This window comes from Urocitellus parryii, chromosome 13, assembly GCF_045843805.1.
Source record: "Urocitellus parryii isolate mUroPar1 chromosome 13, mUroPar1.hap1, whole genome shotgun sequence".
Taxonomy (NCBI): Eukaryota; Metazoa; Chordata; class Mammalia; order Rodentia; family Sciuridae; genus Urocitellus; species Urocitellus parryii.
This window is the reverse complement of record NC_135543.1, coordinates 21030740-21054588: the sequence shown is the minus strand read 5'-3', so window position 1 is coordinate 21054588 and position 23849 is coordinate 21030740. Positions and strand designations below refer to the sequence as shown.

Genomic DNA, 23849 nt, shown 5'->3' with positions numbered 1-23849 from the left:
TCAATGAGAAATAATATTCACTCCCCAAAACTGTAAAGCAATAACGGTGTAATGCTACAGAGGCTTTTGCATTGGGTAATGTTCAAAGGGATATGAACTAGGTAACCAGAGGTGAGGACAGAGAGATGGAGCCATGAATTCAGCTATGAGTTTCCGCTGTTAACCCTCAGTAGGAACTCAAAAGCTCCCTATCAGGGAAGACATTCTTAATCTGAATCCTCTACTGAGTTGGAGATGTGAATATAAAACAGTAGTATCTAATGCCCTCGCTTAAATGAAGACCCAATTTGTTTTATATCCATACCTCTTCAAAGGTACTATGAAGTCTCTATTTTGTCACTGCTGATATCATAGCTGGCATCTCGACTAGGAAAGGTCCAGTCTCTGAGGTTGCAGATAGTGGCTACAGGCCTGTGTACTAGTCAGCTTTGTGTTACTGCAACAAAATACTCCAGGCAGCAAAGAGCATAGGAAACAGCATAGCACACGCTCCATAGTGCCTGCTCCATAGTGCATGCTCATGGTCCAGTCCTTGGCTGTATCACCTCATGGTGGTTGGCAGTGGTGGCTGTGTGTGCAGGAGTGAGCAAGGGGTTACACCTCAAACAGGTGCAGAGGGGAAGAGAAAACAGAAAACCAGTGCCCCTCTCAAGGGCGTGCCAAGCTGGGACTTCCCACTAGGCCTCACTCTTCAAGGTCCACAGCACTTCTGGTCCTGTCCCACTGACCCTTAAATATAGACCTTCAGGGCACACTCAACCCTCAAAGCACAGCAGGCCTGGATTCAGTCAATGGCTATATATATATATATATATATATATATATATATATATATATATATATTTTTTTTTTTTTTTTTTTTTGGTCATGCACAGGTGTTTTGTTGATGTTTGAATTCTCTTCCAACACTTAAAAATGGGCTGATTTCTCATAAAAGTCTAGATTTCCAGAAAACCTGGCAATACCACATCCTACCTTTCTCATGCTGATGACATCTTGGGCCTGGAAAGTAGTTTCACTTCACTACTTTTTAGGAGCCTCTCTGCCCCGCTGTGCTCCATACATGACACTAAATCTCTGTCTTTCCCCTCTTCCCTCTTGTCCTCCTCCTCCTCCTCCTCCTCCTCCTCCTCCTCCTCCTCCTTTTCCATCTCTGTCTCTTTCTCATTAAAACAATATACTAATCTAAAAAACAAAACAACCCTAGCTCCTAAGCATTGGGGTTTGAAATCCCTGACCTTGTTCTTGCTCCCTTGATAAATCCTAGATAAATGCTAGCTATGTAGATGTATTAGGTTGAACCAAATAGAACTTGAACCACATAAAATAATCTCATATTTTATGAGGTTCAAACCTAATGTAAATGTTCGTATTGCCATTGTGTGGATGAATCATATATTTGAAATCGATTAGTATCCTGATAATAATAGAAGTACATGTTTACAAGTAGTCTTGGGTCTTAAGGAACATTTAATATTTGTCGATTTATTACTTTCTTATTAGTAAACTAGTTTGAGAACATGCATATACATAAGGAGATATTCTCTTTTGGAGGGGAAGCAATTCACTCTATGGAAGGCATTTGATTATATTAGATGTAATCTTATTTTAGACTTCTTGCTATATTGTGATTTGGGGGCCATTGTGGTTTAGAATGCCCAAATCTTTAACACTGATATTTATGTCACATATAAATGATGTGAAGAAAAATCCACCTAATAAATTTTCAGAGATCAGTATGACAGATAAACATACCCATTTAAAATTATTTTTTTCATTGTGATATTAAACTCAGGTACAAAAAAACCACATGCAGCACATGTGTAGATTAATGAGTGATTATATCTTAGAGTTCAACATATTTCTTTACTCCATTTTCCTGCAAACTGGCATTTGGATCCAAAGGCTTGATCAAATTAAGGAGATTTGATCCCTTTTGCAATACTGGAGTGGGTAGTGTGCTTTTTTATCCTGAGGCATCTAGTGTCTGGGTATCTTTCTTTTATCTTAAAAATTATTAAAGCCTAATACATATATTTGTCCATTCATTGGAGCTGAAAAACAGTAATATTCTACTTCTATTGTTTGGTATTTATTTGTTCACTACTTAGAAGTAGATGATTTCCATTGTATGCTACTTGGTTGCATCTTGAGAGTTTATTTAAGAAAAACATGATAAATGTTTGATTCTTCACGAGTTTTTCAAATTGAAATTTGTTCCTATGTCAACTTCAGAAATGACCTTTTGTTTTTATTTTAAATATCTCTATAAGTTAGTGTTATTAATGGATATTTGATGGATTTTCATTCATTACATTCTTATCTTTAAGTATCTTCAAATTGTCCTTCTTTTAGTTAGTTTTTTGCTGTTGGGACCAAAATATCTGACAATAACAACTTTAAATGGGGGGGGGGTTATTTTGGCCAATAGTTTCAGAGGTTCAGTCTATAGCTGGAGACCATAGCTCTGGGCTTGGAGGTGAGACCGAGCATCATGACAGAAGTGTGCGGCTGAGGAAGGAAGTTCAGAACATGACAACTAGGAGGCAAGGAGAGCTCTGCTCACCAGGGACAAAATATAAAACCTCCAAAGCATACTCCCAGTTACTGATTTCCTCCAGCCACAGCCTCCCTGCCTATGGTTACCACCAATTAATTCATCAGTGGATTAATCCACTGGGTAGCTTTCATAATCTAATTATTTTACCCCTGAAAATACTTACATTGTCTCACACATGAGTTTTTGGGGGACATCTCATATCTAGACCATCACCCACATCCTTGATCATAAGAGTCTTTCATTTTTTAACCTTTTTTTGTTCTAATTATACATGACAGTAGAATGCATTATATTAGATGTAAATCTTATTTTAGACTTCATTTACACATCATACATAAATGGAGTATAACTTCTCATTCTTCTGGTTTTACATGATGTAGAGTCACACTGGTTGTGTGATCATAATATGCACATAAGATAATAATGTCTGATTCATTCTACTATCATTTCTATTCCCATATCTCCTTCCCTACTTTCACTCCCCTCTGTCTAATCCAAAGTACCTCTATTCTTCCCTAGAACCCCCTAGATTTATTGTAAATGAGCATCTACACATTAGAAAAAATCATTTGACCTTTGATTCTTGGGGATTGGCTTATTTCACTTAGCATGATATTCTTCAATTCCATCCATGTACCAACAAATGCCATAATTTCATTCTTCTTTAAGGTTGAGTAATGTTCCATTCCATATATACCACAACTTCTTTATTCACTTGTCCATTGTAGGGCACCTAGTTTTGTTCCATAGCTTAGCTATTGTAAATTGAGCTGCTATAAACATCAATGAGGCTGTGTCACTGTAGTATGCTGATTTTAAGTCCTTTGTGTATATACCAAAGAGCGGCATAACTGGGTCAAATGGTGGTTCCATTCCAAGTTTTCTGAGTAATCTTCATACTGCTTTCCAGGGTGGTTGCAACAATTTGAAATCCCACAAGCAATGTATGAGTGTACTTTTCCCCTCCACATCCTCACCAACACTTGTTGTTTTTTATATTCTTGATAACTGCCATGTTAACTGGAGTGAGATGGAATCTCAATGTAGTTTTGATCTGCATTTCTGTAATTGCTAGAGATGTTGAACATATTTTATATTATTTGTTGATTGTCCTTCTTCTGTGAAGTTCTCTTCCTTAGCTCATTTATTGATTGGGTTATTTGTGGCTTTTTCATGTTAAAAAATATTGGGCGGGAGTATAGGGGATTGAACTCGGGGGCACTCGGCCACCACATCCTTAGTCCTATTTTGTGTTATTTAGAGACAGGGTCTCACTGAGTTGCTTAGCATCTTGCAGTTGCTGAGGCTAGCTTTGAACTAGCAATTTCCTGTCTCAGCCTCCTGAGCCACTGGGATTACAAACATGCACCATCATTTCCAGGTTCTTGTTAAGTTTTTTGAATTTATATATCCTGGAATTTTTTTTTAGTTGTAGTTGGATATGATCTATTTATTTTTGTTTATTTATTTTTATGTGGTGCTCAGGATCAAACCCAGTGCCTCACATGTGCTAGGCAAGCATTCTACCACTGAGCCACTACGCCAACCCCTTTCCTAGAGATTAATGCTCTACTTGAGGTACATGTGGTAAAGACATGTTTGTATGTAGATGCTCATTGTTTGGGCTTACATATTTATGATTGTTATGTCTTGTTCAGGTATAATTCCCTTAAGCAGTATGAAATGTCTTTCTTTGTTTCTTCTGATTAACGTTGGCTTGAAGTTCACTTTATCTGAAATGAGGATAGAAACCCCTGCTTGCTTACATGATCCGTGTGATGATATGTTTTTTTCCCATCCTTTCACCTTCAGTCTGTTGATGTCTTTGTCTGTGAGTGGAGTCTATTAGAGATAGCATACTGTTGGGTCTTGTTTTTTAATCCAATCTGCCAGTCTATGTCTTTTGATTGATGGGTTTAGGCCATTAATGTTCAAGGTTCTTATTGATATATGATTTCCTGGTCATTTTATTCTATTTCTAATTTTTAATTTGAATTAGCTTCTCCTATGATTGACTGTTCCTTTAGTGTGGTTTCTCCCTTGCTGGTCCCCCATGCCCTTTTTTTTCAATTCATTTTCATGGAATATTTTGTTGAGAATATTATGAAGTGCAGGCTTTCTAGTTGTGAATTCTTTTAACTTTTGTTCATCATGGAAGGTTTTTATTTCATGTTAAAATCTGAAGCTTACTTTTAGTGGATATAGGATTTTGGGTTGGCATGCATTTTCTTTCAGAGCTTGGTATATGTTATTCTAGGACCTCCTAGCTTTGAGGGTCTGGGTTGAGAAATCAGCTGAGATCACCTGAATTGTTTTCTCTGTATATCTAATCTGATATTTTTCTCTCACAGCTTTTAAAATTCTATCCTTATTCTGTATGTTAGGCATTTATTATAGTGTGCACTGGGGTAGGTATGTTGTAATTTTGTACACTTGGAGTTCTATAAGCCTCTTGTATTTGATTTTCCATTTCATTCTTTAGGTTTGGGAAGTTTTCTAATATTATTTCATTGAAATGATTGTGCATTCCTTTGGTTTCTATCTCTGTGCCTTCATCTATCCCGGTAAATCTTAAATTTGGTCTTCTCCTGTTATCCCATAATTCTTGGAAGTTCTATTCATGGTTTCTTAACAGCTTCTGTCTTCAGGTCTGTTTTTAAGTTTATATATTTTGTCTTCATTGCCTGAGGTTCTGTCTTTCAAGTAGTCTAGTCTGTTGGGGATGCTTTCAATTAAATTTTTAATTTGGTTTCTTTTTTCCTTCATTTGAGGATTTCTGCTTGTTGGGTTTTTGTTGTTGTTTTTTTTTGTTTGTTTGTTTATAGAATATCTGCCTTTTTATTGAAACAATCTTTCACTTCCTGTATTTCCTCTGTGATCTCATTTCTTATACAGCCCTCTACTTCGCAGATCAGTTTATCTATGTACATTCTGAACTCCTCTGATATTTCTTCCACTGTGGTGTCAATTGATTCTGTTATTGGAGTATCTTGGTTTGTTTAGAGCAATTTTTTTTCCATTGTTTTTTTCATGTTGTCTGTGTGTCTTCTCATCTAACAGTATGGATCTGAGGCAGTGGAGATTCTACCCTGTGGAATTATAGTGTCCCTGAAGGTTTCTAGTACCTAACTGTTTGGGGGGGAACAAATAATAACAACAACCAATGCAAACTATATACAGCATTAAACCAAATAGTCTACAATGCTAATTATCACAGTAAACAGAAATTATATCAGCAGTTTTTGCCTATAATAAAAACAGCCAGTTTGCAAAAGAGTTTACAATTTTAAAAGGTAGACAGGGAGAAAACAGAGTGATATAGGATGTGATGATTATTAGGAAGGAGGAGGGAAGGCAGAAGTAAAGAATTAAAGGAAGAGTGAAAAGGAGAACAATAGAGATTGGCTGTTAGTCGAAGAAAACAGAGAATCAAGGAATATAGATAGGTAAGAGAAAAATATATAAAAATAGAATATTTTTTTTCAAAATTAAATATAAAAACAAAAGAATACAGTCCAAAACTAAAATATAGTAATTAAGCATCTTAATTCACAAGAAAACTAATCCATGAAAAATAACTGGCTCTAAAAATGCTAAAATGAGAAAAAAATATGAAAATGTGTAATTGTCCATGTACCATTAAAGTCACAATTAAACAGAGAAAAATAATTTAAAAAAAAAAGAAAAAGAAATGTTGATGCACAGTTAAAGAATTCTTTCCATTGGTGTTCAAAATACTCCCAGCTTCTCTTATCAGTTTGAGGTGGAGTCAACTGGAGCCTAATGCTCCATCCTCTGGATTGCTGGAGTGAGAGAGGTGCTCCCATAGGCAGAGTTCCTGGAAGCAGGGGTTAGGCTTAGGTGGGCTCCAGACTCTTTGCTCCAGTTGGTCAGGAGATTTTAAATGAGTGCACCTCCAACACCAGTACTTGCTGGTCCACTCTGGAAGACTATACCCCAGGGATTCCCCCTGGGTTTCGCTCAAATTGGCAAGCCAATTTTGAGTCCCCTATATCACCCGAGGACCCCACATTCCTGGGTCTCGGGTTTAGTCTCCAAACAATCTCTCCCACCTGCACCTGTCTGAGTTCCAGGCCAGATGCATCTCTCCCAGCAGGTTCTGCAAGCAGTCTGAGTGGACAGGGAGGGGTAGAGCCAGGTGGGTTTCCTAGACCAGTTGTCCTCTGCATAAACCTTGCTCCATGTTTGATTTTCTCCTGGTCACTTAAGCACACTCTGTGTCATGCAGTGAGTGTTTACTGGGCCTGTATTTCAGGCCAAACTGAGGTTTCCCATGAATCAGCTCCCTCAGTTGCCAGCCCCCATGATGCAGCTGCAAAAATGGTTCCTTCCTTTATTCTCTACACACTGCCAGAGGTAGAGGCTGGCACCCTCAACCCCTGCACATGAATACAGGGCAGTGTGTCCTTCAGATTTATTGGGCAATATAACTGGTCTCTAAACACTCTGTATGCAGACACGCCTTGGGCCTCCCAAAATTTGGGTTCCTTTAGTTCCCTTATCTCTCCACTATGTTCACAGAGGGACCACTCTGGCTGGTGCTTCTGGCTCAACCATGGCAGCAGCTATGCTGCTGGGGAGTTTTTCCTTATTTTATTCTATCCAACCTCCTGTATCCCTGGTCTACTTTGAATGTTCAGTTTTAAATTCCGGTAAAGTCCCCCCACTCTTATTTTGTTGTTCACCCACTTTGCAGAGAAGCTGCCTGTCTGCTCTCTTGATTTCTCACGAGGGAGAAGCCAGGAACTTGCCTCCTTGATTCCACTATTTGTGGGGGGCCGGGGCAGGGGGACTCTTTAAAATGACTCCTGAGTCCATTTGAAATGAACCTTTCAATCCTCACTTGCTTCCCGTCCATGTATGGTATGCCAAGATGTTTTGGGCTCCATAGTCATGTTTCTTCTCAAAGGATTCATGCAATCATGGAAATTTGATGGGGTTGAATACACTGAAGCTCTCACCTTGATGTACACACAGATTGTCCTTGTTTTAGTCTTTGTTTTGCAAAATAACCCCTTGTTTCTTGTGGTGGACTTACTTTATTCAAAACTGCATTCTGCGTAGTAGGGGTGCTTGTTGATATTGAGTCAATGTTTCTAGACTTCTGCAGTAGAGAGAACTAAAACAGTTATAACATAACCTTTCTGAACTAAACTTATTTTTTCTGATTCAATTTCAAGAACACTGGATTATATTTAACTTTTCTATATTACATCTGTATGTCCTTACATTGACACAAATGCCTGGTTCTCAAGGACACAGTAGGTGATAGAATATCTGAAGTTTTCTTATTGGCTTTATCCCCTATTACTCTGAGAATAATAATAATAATAATAATAATAGGGATAGACATCAATAATAATTATGAAAACATTTGTTTTTGCATATACTTTCCCTATTCTCCCTTAGTCTTGTCTTACCATTATGTTATTTCTATAACCTCAAAATGTGTAGCCCTTGAAAAATAAAATCTCTTTAGCCTGCTCTTAGTCTTAGTTCATTAAATTTATTATTCAGCGGTTAGCTATTAGGTCAGTGTGTCCTCTGGTCATTCTGAATATCTAAAGCTCATTTTCTCCTAGTTCTGGGGATCAGGGAAACAATAGTCCCTGATTGCTTGCAAATGAATCGCAGTCTGACTCTACTCTTTATATTTACAGTTAACTTTTGTTGACTATAAAATCCTTGAATTACATTTTCTGATCTAGAGTGTCTAAAATTAATTTATGCTAATTCCTTCTGGGAAAAAAAATGTTGCTATTGAAACCCTGATAATCATCTAATCCCCCATAAGTCATATATTTCTTATCTACATGCCCTAAAGAGCATATCAGCAAAGTGAATTACAATTGTAGTGTATATAATCTGTTCTATTTCGTTTTCTTCTTCAAGAATTGATGTTATTATCTGTGTGCTGGATTTTCATTGTCTAATTTTAATATTTGTCAAATCTGCCTAAAACCTTTTTTATTCTTTCTTCATTTTTTTCTACCTGTTGTGTTTACTTTGTTCATCATTACCCTTTATTTTTAAGATTAATTCTTCCATTTAGATTCAATTTCTTCTTGAGTTATGCCATCTCAATTTGAGGTTTTTCTCTTTCTGATTTTTATTGATCTTTCATATCTGATATCATTTCCTTAATTGTTTAGTTTATTTTGAAATAAATAGAAACCTGTAATTTTTGTTACTTTTCTTGTGTGCTTTTGTTCTATTTTTGATTTTTTTTTTTTTTTTTTTTTTTTTTGGTACCAGGGATTGAACCACCCAGGGGCACTCAACCACTGAGCCACATCACCAGCTCCCTTTATTTTCTAATTTGAGACAGGGTCTTTCTAAGTTGCTTAGGGCCTCACTAAGTTGCTGGGGCTAGCCTTGAACCTGAGATCCTCCTGCCTCAGCCTCCAATGTCTGGGATTACCAGTGTGCATCACCACACCCAGCTTTGATCCTTTTTATGTGTTCTTGTTTGTAGGAATATCATCCTCTTTATATTTCATAAGGTACCTTTGCAAGGGATTTTACTACAAGAAATATTTGTTGCTCACATTGATATGAGTTGTTTCCCAGCCCTCTAGAAGTTCAAATAGTTTTTCTAAATGTCACAGGTCCATTCCCTTTTACTTTTACTAGACCAGGCAGGCCTGAGCAAACTGCAGGCCATCTGTGAACCAAGGCTAGGTTTGGATTTTTGTATTGGTGCCACCAAATAAGTATGGTTTTCCCATTTTGAAGAGTAGTATACAAATGACCAGGAGTCAGTATGTGAGAGAGTCCATGTCATCTTCAAAAATAAATAGTTACTATCTGGGCCCTTTACAGAAGTGCTTGCCAGTGAAGACACAAACCCAAACCAGAGGCTTGTTTTCAGAGTTTTATTGCTTTCCCTTTCTTCTGCTTCCATCTGGACTTTCTCCTCTTTCCACTCCTGTTACTTTGTTCCTGCTCAGATTTTACTTCTGTTTCTAGTAGTTTTCCTACAGTTTTTGCACTGTCGGGAGAGAAGAATTTATAGGTCAGTTTCAAGTGTTTATCTTTGCTGTTCTCAAACTGTTCTGCTGAATTTGCCAGAATTACCTCCCTGTTATTTTAGGATTATCCTGTTTTCAGGTTTGATGCTCGCCTTCCATTTCTTTTACACAGATACAGAAAACTGGGAGAGGCAGAACTGTCCCTGGGTTGCTCACACCCACTTTCATCTGGGGGCTTGGGGACATACCTGCTCACCTAGTTTTGTTATCAGCATCGGACTTCCTCTGGTTTTCTCTCTAGTCTTTCCCAAGCTTTCATAGAGGAATCAGGGAGGCCAACTACCTCCATCCATCACTGCCACGTTCTTCCCAGAGTCCAACAGCCTCATTTTCAAACAACAATTTACTTAATAGATTATATTAAACTTGTTTTCAGGAAAATGTTTACCCTGCGTACTCAGTACACTAAATAAATCAACATGTTCACATTGTTTTCGTTTCTCTCTAGAGTCCAGTTCGCATTATGTAATCTCCCTAAAAGCTTTTAACAATGCCGGAGAAGGCGTGCCTCTGTATGAAAGCGCCACCACCAGATCCATCACAGGTGAGCCGAAACCTTGAATCCCCAGGTGACAAGGTAGGCAGTGTGATGGATGGCAAAGAAAAGGGACAATGAAGCAAAATAAAACAAAAGGTAAACAAAGGGGGGTGGACTTTAAAAATGTATTGTGTAGCTATCTCCTGAGTCTTCTATGTGTGTGTGGTTCCTGTGTGTACACATGTGCACATGAGATTTTTGATTCATTGGTTTTCACAATTAACAGGGAGGACAGTGTATACATTGGTACGTGGACATAGAGGGCATAGTCCCCTCCCTTTCTGTCATTCCAATAGCATCACAGTTTTGAGCCTGATAGGAGTCTTCATTCTCCTGGGCACCATGTCTCAAACTATGGCTATTTAGGGAAGAACATTCCTGATAAGAGGCTGCCAGAGGCTCAGATGGACACTTTTCTTCTCTGCGGAGACCTTCAAGCTAAGATGACAAGCACCAGCTAATCTCCCGGGGCTGGTTTGGACTAGGTTGAGTCACACAGGTGGCTTCTTCCTGAGCTGGGCTTGCAGCTCATCCCAGCGGTGCTGGGGCTCTCGATATGAAAGGGATTGGCTGATTCCAGGGCTTGTCACCTCTAGAATAGTGATATGAGTTGGGTTCTGAAGGCAGCAAGCAAGAGCCAAACGGTGGGAGAAAAACTGAGACAGGCACAGAGAAGAAGGCGAGATCTCAGCCCTTTATGGAAGCTGTTTGTTAGTGAGACTGGGCTCACTCCATGTAGAATGAGCACAGGTTGTTGGGGCTGTTCATAGCTCCTGGAAAATTCAGTTCACCACTCCCTCCAATAGATTCATGTGTGAAACCCGAATGTGAAGCAGGAGTTTCATCTGATTAAGTCACATGTTGAGCCTATCCCTTCCTGTCCCATGCACCTCAGGCCTTATTAACTTGTCAGCTGTTCTCATCTTTAAGAATAGAAAGGATCTGAGACAGTAAGCAGAAGAGAGCCCCAATAGTGCCTAGATTGGGAAGTCCAGATGGGTAGGGATACTTAGAAATTGAGCCATGGGATCCCGTGGCTTCTGCTCCTGCCCACATTTACGTACACCTTCTGCAGTTGGTTTTTCCCTTTCCACAAACTCCATGCATAGGCTGCCTCCTGAACACAGTTATTATATGAATGGATAGTTGTTTGTGTTGGTTCCTGGAACTTTATTGATCACTTTATTGATTTCAGCCAGATGTTCTTATAAGGAACAGTTGTTATTCCAGTCTCTCTGAGTCTTTGGACTTTGGTTTTAAGGTCTGAGATCTGCTCCAAAGTGGTTTGCAAATTATGGAACCCATGTCAATATATACCTTTATCTTTGAAGGTTATATATATATATATATATATATATATATATATATATATATATACACATATACATACATATATATCTTTAGTGATATCATCAAAGGGTCTTATGATTTCTCAAGAAGGGTAAATAAGAAGCATTGCCCAAGAGAATATTTACTATCAGATGTGTTGTATTCAGAATCAGAAAGATGAGTCAAATTGAGAAGTAGAATGAAAATTAAGGGACAGCATGATGGGTAGAATGTTCACTTCCCCCTATTCTCTGGCTCTTCCAGAAGCAGTTTTGGGGAGATGTCAGGCTACTTTGACTCTCCCAGTGTTTCCATGTTTTCACTTAGTGAGTCTCCTTCTGGTCTCTGCTAAAGGTATGAAGGAGTTGCTCATTGACATGGTGGCTTTGAGTTGTGATCAGGCTGTACAAAATTATACTGAGACCACTCATTCAAGGCTGTATTCTTTTATTAGAACTAAAGACCGTAAGGATGGAGCATGAAGGAACATGTAAAAATCAGTTTTCCAAGAGAAAGTAAATAGGTGTAAAGTTTGTAGAGATCAAATAAACTAGAGCTAAGTTGCTCAAAAAACCATGTGCGACATTGTTGACTTCTGTTTAACATTTGCCATCATTCTTTAATTTTCAACATATGCCATTCCCAGAGTGGTATCTAAAACACCAGTGATCCATAAGACAATCTTTTCTCTGATATGACTCTAATCCTAATGGATCAGAAATGAAGCGATAACAAAGTTGGAAATTACATGAGTTTTCTTGCGAAAGAAAACCCGGTAACAGGTTGGAAAGGTCTGTTTGCAGCTCGCTCTTCCCAAAGGAAAAGAATACCCCTTCCCTAGAAGTGGAAGAATTATCTTGTTATGTTTCCTCACATCATGAGGAACAAAGGACAAATAAACGGAATCAAAGGTTAAGGTTCTGGGAGAAACTCTATCAATAAATGTGTTGTAGAGTCTCATAGTGCTACGTAAAAGACATGCTGTCTTTGAGCTTCTACAGAATATTCCCTGGACCTGCCTTGGAAAAAGGCCAACATGAAGTAAATACAAAGTATATCAAAGGCAATAAAAGCATCAAGCTAAAGTAAGCATTAGGCTCTGGAGTTTTCTACACGTATGTGCTCATAGATGTGGGTGAGCTCTGGAGCCTCATCTCAGGCAGAAAACATCCATGTTCAAGTGGCTGAAAGTTCCAACTGGCCAAGTGCAATAAGAGTTTAATTTTTGCCATAAAGTCTTTTATTTCTTCATGTTGTGAAACAAGACATTTTGAACCTGGAGAAGGGAGGAAGGCAAATGAAAATTAGGGAACTAATTAAATATGTAGCCTGAATTTGTTTATTCTCAATTGCTTTACCATGTTTAGATGAAGTCCGATGTAAAGATATAAAGTCATGTTATTATTTTTAAAGTTAATTTTGAGCTTGAGAATAATGACTGAAAATTCCTGAGCTCCAGGTTCATACCAAAACATCTATTAGGAAGTGACTCGATTTTTTTCTTTGCAAAAGGATTGAGGCAATATAGATTTGTTCTTTTGCATGTGGCCACTAAGAGTCAGTACATATAAGGTGCCCAGGGAGAGGAAGGAAACAAATAAACAGACCTGGAAAAGAGTAATTTAGCAGCAAAAGAGTGTTTTAAATCCAATTACTCAAGTAGTTTCTGATAACAGAGGAAAAAGACTCTTGCAATCTGTGTAAAATATATTTATAGTAATTGTTGCTATCCATGAATGTTCTGTTTTGTTGGAAATGCTGTGTGATTGCTCTACCCAGTTTGGTAGGCATGAGGCCCTGGTGTCCCATGAACCCTTGACATTGTCTAGCATAACACAAGAAGTGAATTTTAAAAATTTTAAATTTATTTTTATTTAATTTAAACATAAGTAGTCCATGTAACTAGTGGTTATTGTATTAGTACAGCTCTAGAGGAAGTCCTGAGTAGAATGAAAGTCTCACCTGAAAAAGCAATTGTTCCTCTATAATAGCAAAGAAACTTGGCCAAGAAAGAAATGTCTGGATTATTTAAGTTCATAGAGAAACACCAACGGATAGTATTGCTTGATATCTGAGAGAATATTCTGAAATACACTAACTAAAGAAAAGTTAATAACAATCATCATGATACTATATTCTAAAATTGGAAATAAGGATGGAATCTTACCATTTATTTAAATAGAATTGCTACATGTCCAAATCCTACATGTAGCACCAACGAAAGACGGCTGAGTTAATAAATGTTTACCAACAAAACCAGATTAAACAAAGGGAAGAGGGTAGCCCTGTACTATGAATAGGTCAGACAAGGATTTAGAGGTTAGAATACTTTCCCCCTCATAAAATTCTTATGACGGTAGCCAAGAATACATAAAAGCAAGGCAGGGCCTACTTTAGTTTGGCAAAGACATCTTTACTGCTCTGTGGTCAAGATGAAGGACTCCGATCCTCATGGAGCCTTGTGCTTCTGTTCCCTATTCCTCATTCCATCAATCCATTTGGGAGCCCATAATAGAATAATTCCTCAAAGGAAATGGGGAAATCCTGGGCTCTTGTCATTAAATTTTTAAACTTACATCTCTTCCTTTCTCTCTTTTCTCTTTCTCTCTCTCCTTTTGTTCTCTTTTTGTCTTCTGTTTTGTATTTTGCTCCAACCACCACCGACCAGTAAACTACTAAATCATTCATTGGAAAATACAATGATGAATAGGGGATAGGGATTTGAAATACAGTGGCCAAACTGAAGTAATCATCAGGGCCTGCCACCAGCTGCTCAGCTTTGAACCAGGCTGTTTAAAAAAATAAGCTCTGTCCGCTGCTGCAGAAGCTATATTTTAGAAGGTCTCATCTTAGGTGTATGGCACCACCATACACCTCCCATGACAGCTATGCTGTCTTTGCTGTGGTTGTTGTTGTTATGGAGAATTCATAGTCCATACTATAAGGTTAATTTTTAAAAATGTAAATGTATTAAGTGGAAGTTAAAATGCTCAAAATTATGACTGTTGCCACTGTGATTGTAATCTCCCCAGCCATGATAACTGCAAGGATTTTTTTTGGCATTATTATTAAAATACACATGGCATTCTGTAGATTCCCATTATATTATGGATCAAAGCACATGCATCACTCAGTGCAGATCTCATCAATCTGTAGGTAATTTTGTCTTCCCATCCAAAAATGTGAAGTCTTTCCACTGAGCTTGAAAGTTCAGAACAAGGAATGTATAATATTGGAATGCCTGCCAAGACTAAAAACTGAGCTAATTACTTGGGGAGAGTGTGGGTAATGTTGACACTTCTACGGTTTCTTTAAGGATTGCATTCTTAGAAAACTTGCTGGCACTAGTTGCTTTCTAAAACCTAATTATCCAACATAAATTGACTCAGGTGACCACATATATATGGTCACTCAGGTTTTGTGTAGTCACAACCATACAGGTTGGTCTGGCTAGTGGGAGGCTTTGTTCTTTATTTAGTTTCTTGCCTAAACAATATTTATGTAGATGTAAGGTAAAGAATAGTGAAAGTATCATAGAAATCTAAATCAACTTAGAGAAAAAGAAGAAAAAAAAATCTGAGGAGTTTGATAGGCACTTGTTTTCTTTGCGGGAGAAAATAAGCCAGAAACATCATTTTATCTTGTTATTTTAAGTTCTCTATTTAATAAATCAATAAATACTATGAGAGATCTTGAAAAAGCAGTGTGCATTATTCCACCAAAAGTGGACTTTTATAATAAATAACCAGCAGGGATAGTCAAATGTATTAAAAAGTACTCTAAGAAAATTAGCAAAGAATAGGAAATGTCATTTTGATTACATAACGGTGCTGTTCTAATATGTTTTCTGATGGAATTAATTGCATTTTTTTCTGTTCTTCTCATGTTCCCTTTCATCATTATTGCCATGCATTTAACTCATTGTGATGTGTTGCCACTGATATTTATTTTTAAACGCTTTTATTTGTGTATTTATTTGTTTGTTTCATTTGGTGGGTTTTCTAACCCAGACCCCACTGACCCAGTTGATTATTATCCTTTGCTTGATGATTTCCCCACCTCCGTCCCAGATGTCTCCACCCCCATGCTCCCACCAGTAGGTGTACAGGCTGTGGCTCTGACCCACGAGGCCGTGAGGGTCAGCTGGGCAGACAACTCTGTCCCCAAGAACCAAAAAACATCTGAGGTGCGTCTTTACACTGTCCGGTGGAGGACCAGCTTTTCTGCAAGTGCCAAGTACAAGGTGAAGTTCTGATTGCATGAAATTTAAAATGAACTGTCGTTTATTTGATACATTTTTAAAAAATGCTTCTTAGACTATCATAAATCATTTTGCTGCTGTAATACCTGGAAAAAGAAAACATTTTAATAACTTAACATCTAAAATTAGTATGGAATAATTAGGTCTTGGAAACAAATCTAAACAAATCTAAAGTAAGACAGGAAAGCATCCAAGAGCTGCAAACTGCTGTTTGAAGTGCACCAGATGCTTGGTTTGTATCAATAATTGGATTCTGTACAGGGGAGTGTCATTTTCCTTTGAAAATAGCAGAATTCCAGGAATTTTTTCCCGGGTAGATTTTGGCATTTTTTTCTCTTCATTTAGAATCTAGGTGACGTCAAAGGCAGCCCTGCTAATGTCACAGAGACCCATCCTACAGAGCATGTAACTGGGACTAGATAACATGAAGGTATTTTTATAACATCCTTAGAGAGCACTCTAAGCCATTAACATCGACTTTCTTGTTTAGCTTTGAAAACATCCTCCTGTGGTAGAAGAAAAACCTCTCAAACTGAGAGGAAGGCACCAGCCTTGCTCTCGTCCTCATCACTGAGTTGTCTGACAATCTCCTAAGAGCTCCTTAGGGATCTGAGGCACTGTCATTACCACTTTCAAATCTCAGCCAGGAAACCTCAGAAACTCTAACAGAGTCAGGTATTTACGGAGACAATCCTGTTACCACCTAAACCTGTCACAGGGTTCGAATGTATAGACAGTATACAAGTGTAAACAATAAATGAGAGGACTAGCAAATGATTATCAGGCACTTCTGTGTATCTATAATGGCTCTAGGTCATGGAGGCTCTTTATCTTTAATAATACAAGTATGTTTTAGTTGTTCTCACTTAACGTATTACATATCATTTTGGAATGAGTTATGCACTCAGCTCCATGGATATACCTACTTGAAAGAATTCTTAACTCATTTCAAGTGAGATAATATATGAAAACACATTTAAAGCTTAGTGCCTTATAAGATGCCAATTAGAGATGAAAAAGGGAAGCTTTGAAAATAAGAACATAAATGTCACACAGCAACTAAGGAATCAAGTGGCTCAAGCCTGGCCCTCCAGTGTCTTCATACCCCCTTTTATCTCTGCTCTTTGTCAACCTACTTTGGTAGCACTCTGGGAGAATTGCAATCTTCTATCCACTGGTGCCTCTACTGAGCTACCATCTCCCTTAATCCAGCTTCAAGATGGAAGTGACTTAGGGGGAATGAAAGTGTCCCTTGGGAACTTATGACTCTAACCCTGGAGATAATAGCGAAATCCCACTAATAATTCTCTAAGCCTGCCTCCCTCTTCCTGTAGACATGTGAGATCTGCCTCTAGTATCTTTCAATTTTTAAATGCCATAAAATTCACACTTTATCATAAATCAATTTTTACTTGAAACCATTTAAAAAGCAGCATTCTTTGGTACTGCTGCCCTGCTAGACCAGGTACTGGAAAAAAACACCTCAGGAAACTCCAGATAATATCATTGATATAAGATACGTTGTAAGTATGCTTTCTGTCCCCTGTCAGTGTTAGATTTAAGACTAAATAGAACCACAAATAAAGATAATATTGTTATAAAGGACAACCATAAAAACCATGAGCATATTAAGAAAATCATTTCATGTATAAATCACCCATTGTAAATTTTAGGATTGAAAGAGAACTTTTCCCACTTTAAAGTTTTTATGCTCATAATTGCCGTATTTTGTAGATACCTTTATTTCCCAGAATGGCCATGGCTACTTTGACAGAATATGAAATGTTCTAAAAAAAAGACAATGACTGTTTTCTGCAGAACATTTTTGAGCTCCAGAATGTCTTGAGGCAAATGAATTTAGTTGAATGTTTAGCACAGAAGCCTTGAAATTATTCTCACAGACAATGCCTATAAAGTGAGATCCCAAACTCCATCATCTTTTCTGACATAAGACTTTAAATGACTAAAATACCCTCCCCTTCACACACACACACACACACACACACACACACAGAGAGAGAGAGAGAGAGAGAGAGAGAGAGAGAGACTCCACTTTACATCCTGAGGTGAGGAGGTTTAGAAGAAAGTGTTGGGCAAGTTGAGAAAAGCAAGGTCAAAGAAGAACATAGGTGCTCTTGCAGATAGATGACATAGATACAGAATAAATTTTACAAATAGTGATAATAGAAGCTTTGATTTGCACTTTGGGCTTTTCAAACCAGACTTGTCTGTTACTTCCTCTCTTTACCCACTGTAGCTTGAAAAGGCAGGCAAGGCATATACAAAATAGAAAAGAAAATACATGGAGTCAAATGATGCTGGCTCAAGAGTTGGCTTTGCAATGTCTTGTCATGTCAGGTAATTTAGATTCCATTTTTTTTTGCATCTATAGGATAGGAATATTCCCATCTCCTTTAAAAAAATAAGTAAGATTCTTCATATTTAAGTATATTTGTGTTTATTTATGAAGACACAGGTAAGGGGTGTAACTTGACAAATTTCCTGGATGAAGTAGAGCTAAACCCAGATGAGCAGATGGCATCACCCTGGCTTCTCCCACAGGAAGACCTTTATTCATCATTTAGTCCCAGAGCCAGCCACCCCCCTGACAGGCATATTTAAATCATCCAAAACACCAAATTGACTTTCCTGATTATAGGGAGGAATTTTCTGTGATTTTTTTCTACCAAAGTTACTAATCACATGCTCTTTTACATGACTCTCCATTCAAAATATACATGCATGGACATTAGACCAGTATTTATCAGATAATAGTAAGAATGTTTCAGGAAATAGAGCAGGGCACAGACAGTTGTGTAAGACTCAATCTTATTCCTCAAGATACAACTCAACACTTTCCTAAAATGATATACATAACATAGATGATGCATCAAATATTATAGCTGACATTTAGCAAATGCTTTCTCTGGGCCAGGCACTGTTTGACATGACTTATTTCACACTTTAAATACTTCCATGCATTCAGTGCCCTGGTAATCTCCATTTTGCAGATGAAGAAACAGACTCAGAGAGGCACTACCCTGGTGTTCCATATCCACAAAATCAACTGACCATGATTTTCCAAAGTATTTCTAGTCTTAGTGAAAGAAGTCAAGCAGTAGCCTTCTATGAGTTTCCAGACAGCCCTGAGTAAATGCATGGTATTTATAGAATGTTCTGTCACTCCAGAACATAAATAAGTTATATAATTACATTGCTTCGTGGGCTCCTAAATGCCAGTGGTACCCATAGACTCTGGTGTTAAATATTTCTCGTTGTCCCATTCCCTGTTCTTATTTGTGTTCCTGATTCTCAGAGGTGTTATATAGGCTATGTGGGAGGGAAATATTGAAAGTTGTACATCAACATGTCACACACTAGCTACCCACTTTGTTTTATTGGATAGAATTCCATCTTGCTGATTATACCAAGTATTTTTACATTTATTTAGAATACATAGTTTTATAGCTGTTTTTAAGAAGAGCTTCTGATAAATGTTTCTGAGTCCATCATTTTAATAGGATGGATGGGCACGTCATCGAAATGTTATTAGGGCAGTTAAATATTTATTCGATGTTGTAACAAAATGTAGGATTTTCATAGCCATAACCCAAGACAGATTCACAGTAGGATAAAAAAAGATTTACCATACAATACTAGTAAGGTGAAAGTAGTTGTGACATCTCCCTATGGGGAAAAAGACTTTTTCCTTGATTTCAAGACAAAGATATATAACAAAAATAATAAATATAAAAGTAGAAGTGAGTATGTTTGGAAGAAGACCAAGAGCTAAATATCAAGCATAGTGGATATTTAGAAGAGGCATAAACAGTTTTGAATGTGCCTGATCATCTAGAAAATATTCTTTAACCTGGAAGACTAACATGTTTTTCTTCATTACCATTTTGATGTTTAGAGTAAGCAATAAAGACATAATTTAATTAATTTACTTTCTACTAAAATAACTCAAGTTTGTTGTCTAAAAGGCAGAGAATGGATAGAGAAGACTTAAGTAGACAAACATGGCACTGCACACCAATGCAATCCTTTAGTGTTTATCCAATTTGGTGTCCCTGTCCTGATCAATTGCTGCAGTTACGTACATAAATGTTGCTTTAATGTGAAATGTGCACAAAGAAAGTAAATTACATGGCACAACACTGCTTTTGCTCTATTTTCTTTATAAGATCGAAATGGATTGTGGAAGCACTAAAAGTTTCTACCTTAAAGTCTGTTCTAAAGATACAATATGCGTTAGAAGTCTAGTAAATTAACCTTGTTACCAGTGGACAATGACAATGATGATCTATCTAAAATACTTGACTCTAACCTCTCCAAATCCCCAGATTTCAATAAAAAAAAAAAAATTTAAGTTCAGGGCAGAAACCTTCCAAAACTAGAGTTTACAGAAGGAAGTAGAGTTTGCCCTGCCAATCCTATTGCCTCACTCAGGAAAATCTATCTGCTAAGTGCCCTTTGAAGAACATAATACCTAATTTTTATTGATCACGTTTTAGATGTGTAATCAGCTTGTGTAAACTGCTTGACAGAAAAGAAGTAGAATCATCATCGCTGTATACTCTTTTGCTGTTTTGAAATAGATTCAGGGTAGTGGGATTTGTGGACTTTTTCGATAGTCTTTTTACATGTCTTGATTTACGAGGTTGATAAGAGGTCTTTTTTTTTTCCTCTTTGCTTCTTTCCTACTTGTATAGTCAGAAGACACAACATCTCTCAGCTATACAGCAACAGGCCTCAAACCAAACACAATGTATGAGTTTTCCGTCATGGTAACAAAAAACAGAAGGTCAAGCACATGGAGCATGACTGCACATGCCACCACCTATGAAGCAGGTATGTGAAGAAACTCTGGCCTCGAAATGTCTCCTTCTGACATCTGAAGGTGGTGTGTGAATCAAAACGTGGGCACCCTGTGGATTCTCAATTACACCTTGTCCTACATGAAATATTTTATCCTTTATAGTTTGTAGCACATTTATAGCTAATGGTATACTCCCTACTCTAGGAAAGATGAAGATAAATTTCCAATAGATTAGATAAACTGGTTGGCTGTCTAGTATGTGGCTTCTTGGTGGTGTTAGCTCAGCAGATCTGAATATGAATCTTCAATACATTTAAATGAAGAACAGAAATCCATCCATTGAACAGTTATGTCTTTGAACCATCATCATGGTAGCTATTTGGAAAGAGATTAAATACAAAATAATCACAACTGTATTTTCACTCCAATGAACCACAGCTGGATATAGGAAGAAGTGTCCTGATGGCCTCGTTCACTCTTTGGAAATGGGACAACATCATGGAACACGATTATGCAATTTACTATAGATTTTACCAGCTACATTTACTATGGATCATAAATGTAGAGTTTATAATTTTTAAAAGGAAAGCAACATACTTTGGCATTGGTGATCCACACAAATCCAACATCTGAAAAATATATGCTTTTTAATTGGGTTTAATTGTTTTCTTGATATTATAGTTGTGGGCAAACTATATGACAGATTTTGAAAATATAAAAATATTATGCCAATCAAGCTTTTCTCGGAATAAGTTGAGTTTTGTTTTTCATTAGAATTTGTCCTATGGTGTTGCAGTTCTAATTTTTATTTCAGATTACTACCTTAACTATTAGAGCTCCACTGTGAAGGTATTTATGTTTGTGGGTACTTCTTTGTATAAGAAGTTTTCCAGTCCGTCTAATTTAATGTTAACATCCTCCTCTTCTAGCCCACATGTTCTACATGAATAGCTCATCCTCTCAGAATTCTGCCCTGGGTGCCAGTGTTCACAGCATCTTTGGAAGAATAAGACCAGCTGAATGAGTGCTGTGCTCCGGGCTTTATTGGGAGATGAGAAAGGACCTTTCCTTGCATTAACTTGAAAGGAGATGAATGTAGTTAAATTTAAATGAGTAAAAAGAATCTGATCTTCCCTGACTAGAAGGAGTACAACTTCAACTTAATGCACAAAAATTCATTCACTTTCCCTTTCATAAACAAAGTGTGCACCAACATCTGACTTGCTAAATGCATCCTGTTGATTTCTCATCGCCTTCCTGGCCTTGTGGGGAGGCCCATGGTGAAACATGTTGCTGGCAAAAAAAAAAAAAAAAAAAGATATGAGCTTTCAGAAATGTGCTTAGTAGAAAGGGTGATTGTCAAATCAGATAATGATCAGGACAGAGGTGTGAATCGCAAGCGGATGAGATCCCGGGATGATGATGGGAAGCAAGAAGTAATTCACAGGTGCCTGCAGGTTTTAGAACTGTGAGGAGAAAGGGGAATGAAATGACTCTAGGGTTTCTTTTTAATTCATCAGTAACACAAGGACTGAATGGGGCCACACCGTTAGGTGCTGAAATGGCTCATGAATAAGAGTGGCTGGCAAAATTTTTCAAGTAAAAGATTTCATTCTGCCCAGATGGTGCATCCTTTATTTTATTCTGATTAAGCAAATGGGAAATAACCGGAAGGATACCTGAACTAATCAGGCCTGGGAAAAGGACAGGAGCCAGCATTACTCTCAGTCTTAGAGATGAGGAATTGTTGGTCTGTCCTTGCCAAGTACCACAGTGGCTTCATTTCACTGTTCTCCTTCCTTGGATCCAGAATCCACTTTTTCAGAAGAGAGAAGCTAAGTGGGCCTATCTTAAGACAGGTCATCACCTAGCTAACCACAGGATAGGAGGAATTCACCTTGAAGTTTCCAACTGATGTTACTACCTTGCTCATGACACAGACAGGAACTTGTTTGCCAAAGGAAAAGTTTCTCTAACAGGGAGGAGAGCAGATGGGATACCAGGCAGACCAAGTAACAATGCCCAATACCATTCCCTCGGCTGAAATCTTTCCAAATTTTGAATGTTACTCTCCATTCGTGCACTTCATGAAGAATTTCAAATGTGAGGAAAATTGTTTAAGAGACAAAAATAACAGAGGGCACTGCTTGTCTAGTAGGACAAGATATTAATTATGGGTTTTCTAACAGTATTCATTTGTAATTGTCAGCCTCTGAGATTAAGGCACTCCTCACAAAAGGCAGAGAATGTAGTCTGTATCTTTGACAAGAGTAATAATCCAACAAGAAGACAAACATTTTGAAAATAACCTGAAGTAACTCAAGAAATACAATCCCAAAATTTTGGGCAAATTGAAATCAGAGCAAATAGATTGAAAATACAGATTCTGTCTGGAGAAATAAAAAAAGGTTTCACAAATCAAAGGTTGCATAGCTGTGTCCTGTGTGGATCAATGGTACCCATTACAGGGACTTGAAAAGGAAAGAAACAAGATGTGCAAAGATAACCAAGCAGGTGTCAGAAAGATGATGTGTTTCAAAGACAGTTCTGAATGGCTCAAAATGACTGGAGCATGGTGTCATGGGACAAGAGGGGAAATGAAGCTATAAACAAAGCATAAATCCTATAGGGTGATGTTTAATTATTTATTTATTTAGACTTGTCCCAGAGAGTTTGGGTAGTCAAAGAAGAATTTCTGTTTTTTCAACATACACTATAATTTTTAATTGAAAAAGAACAATTGCATATGTTCAGGATATCTAAGGTATTTTGATTTATGTATATATTATAAATCAAATTATGAAATTTGATTTATGTATATATTTTGATTTATGTGTATATTATAAATTTATGTATAAATTAAGCTAATTTACCTGTCCATCACCTTACCAACTTATCATTCTTTTGTGGTAAGAGTATTGAGAACTTACCCTTTGAGGAATTTTGAATCACACAATACATTATTCTTAATGATGGTCACCATGCAGTGAAATAGATCACTAAAACTCACTGCCCCGGTGAATTGTTGTACACTGTAGTCTTCCCTACCATTTCCTCTATCCTGCCTCTGGGAACCATGTTCCTGGAGCAGGCCAGAGTTGTACTACTTGGGTAAGTAGGGATCTTTGAAGTTAAAGCCATATTCTTTCACAAATATTAAGAAATAATATGCAGTTCGTATGATAATTCTAAACATTTGAGCCATTTATCCTAATACCAAAATTTCTATTCACCAGCCTACACAAAGTTTGATGGAAAATAATTTGCACAGTTTAGTTGTTAGGTGA

The 23849-nt window shown here is 37.4% G+C and overlaps 1 protein-coding gene across 1 annotated transcript in view; it reads left to right on the top strand.

Annotated features, from left to right (window-relative positions):
* Dcc (DCC netrin 1 receptor) overlaps positions 1-23849 on the top strand; it is a 1056042-nt gene that overhangs the window by 921969 nt on the left and 110224 nt on the right. Inside the window, exons 16-18 of the mRNA XM_077792339.1 lie at positions 10061-10156; positions 15490-15722; positions 20456-20594. Coding sequence (XP_077648465.1) covers positions 10061-10156; positions 15490-15722; positions 20456-20594 — 468 coding nt within the window. The remainder of the gene's footprint in view (positions 1-10060; positions 10157-15489; positions 15723-20455; positions 20595-23849) is intronic.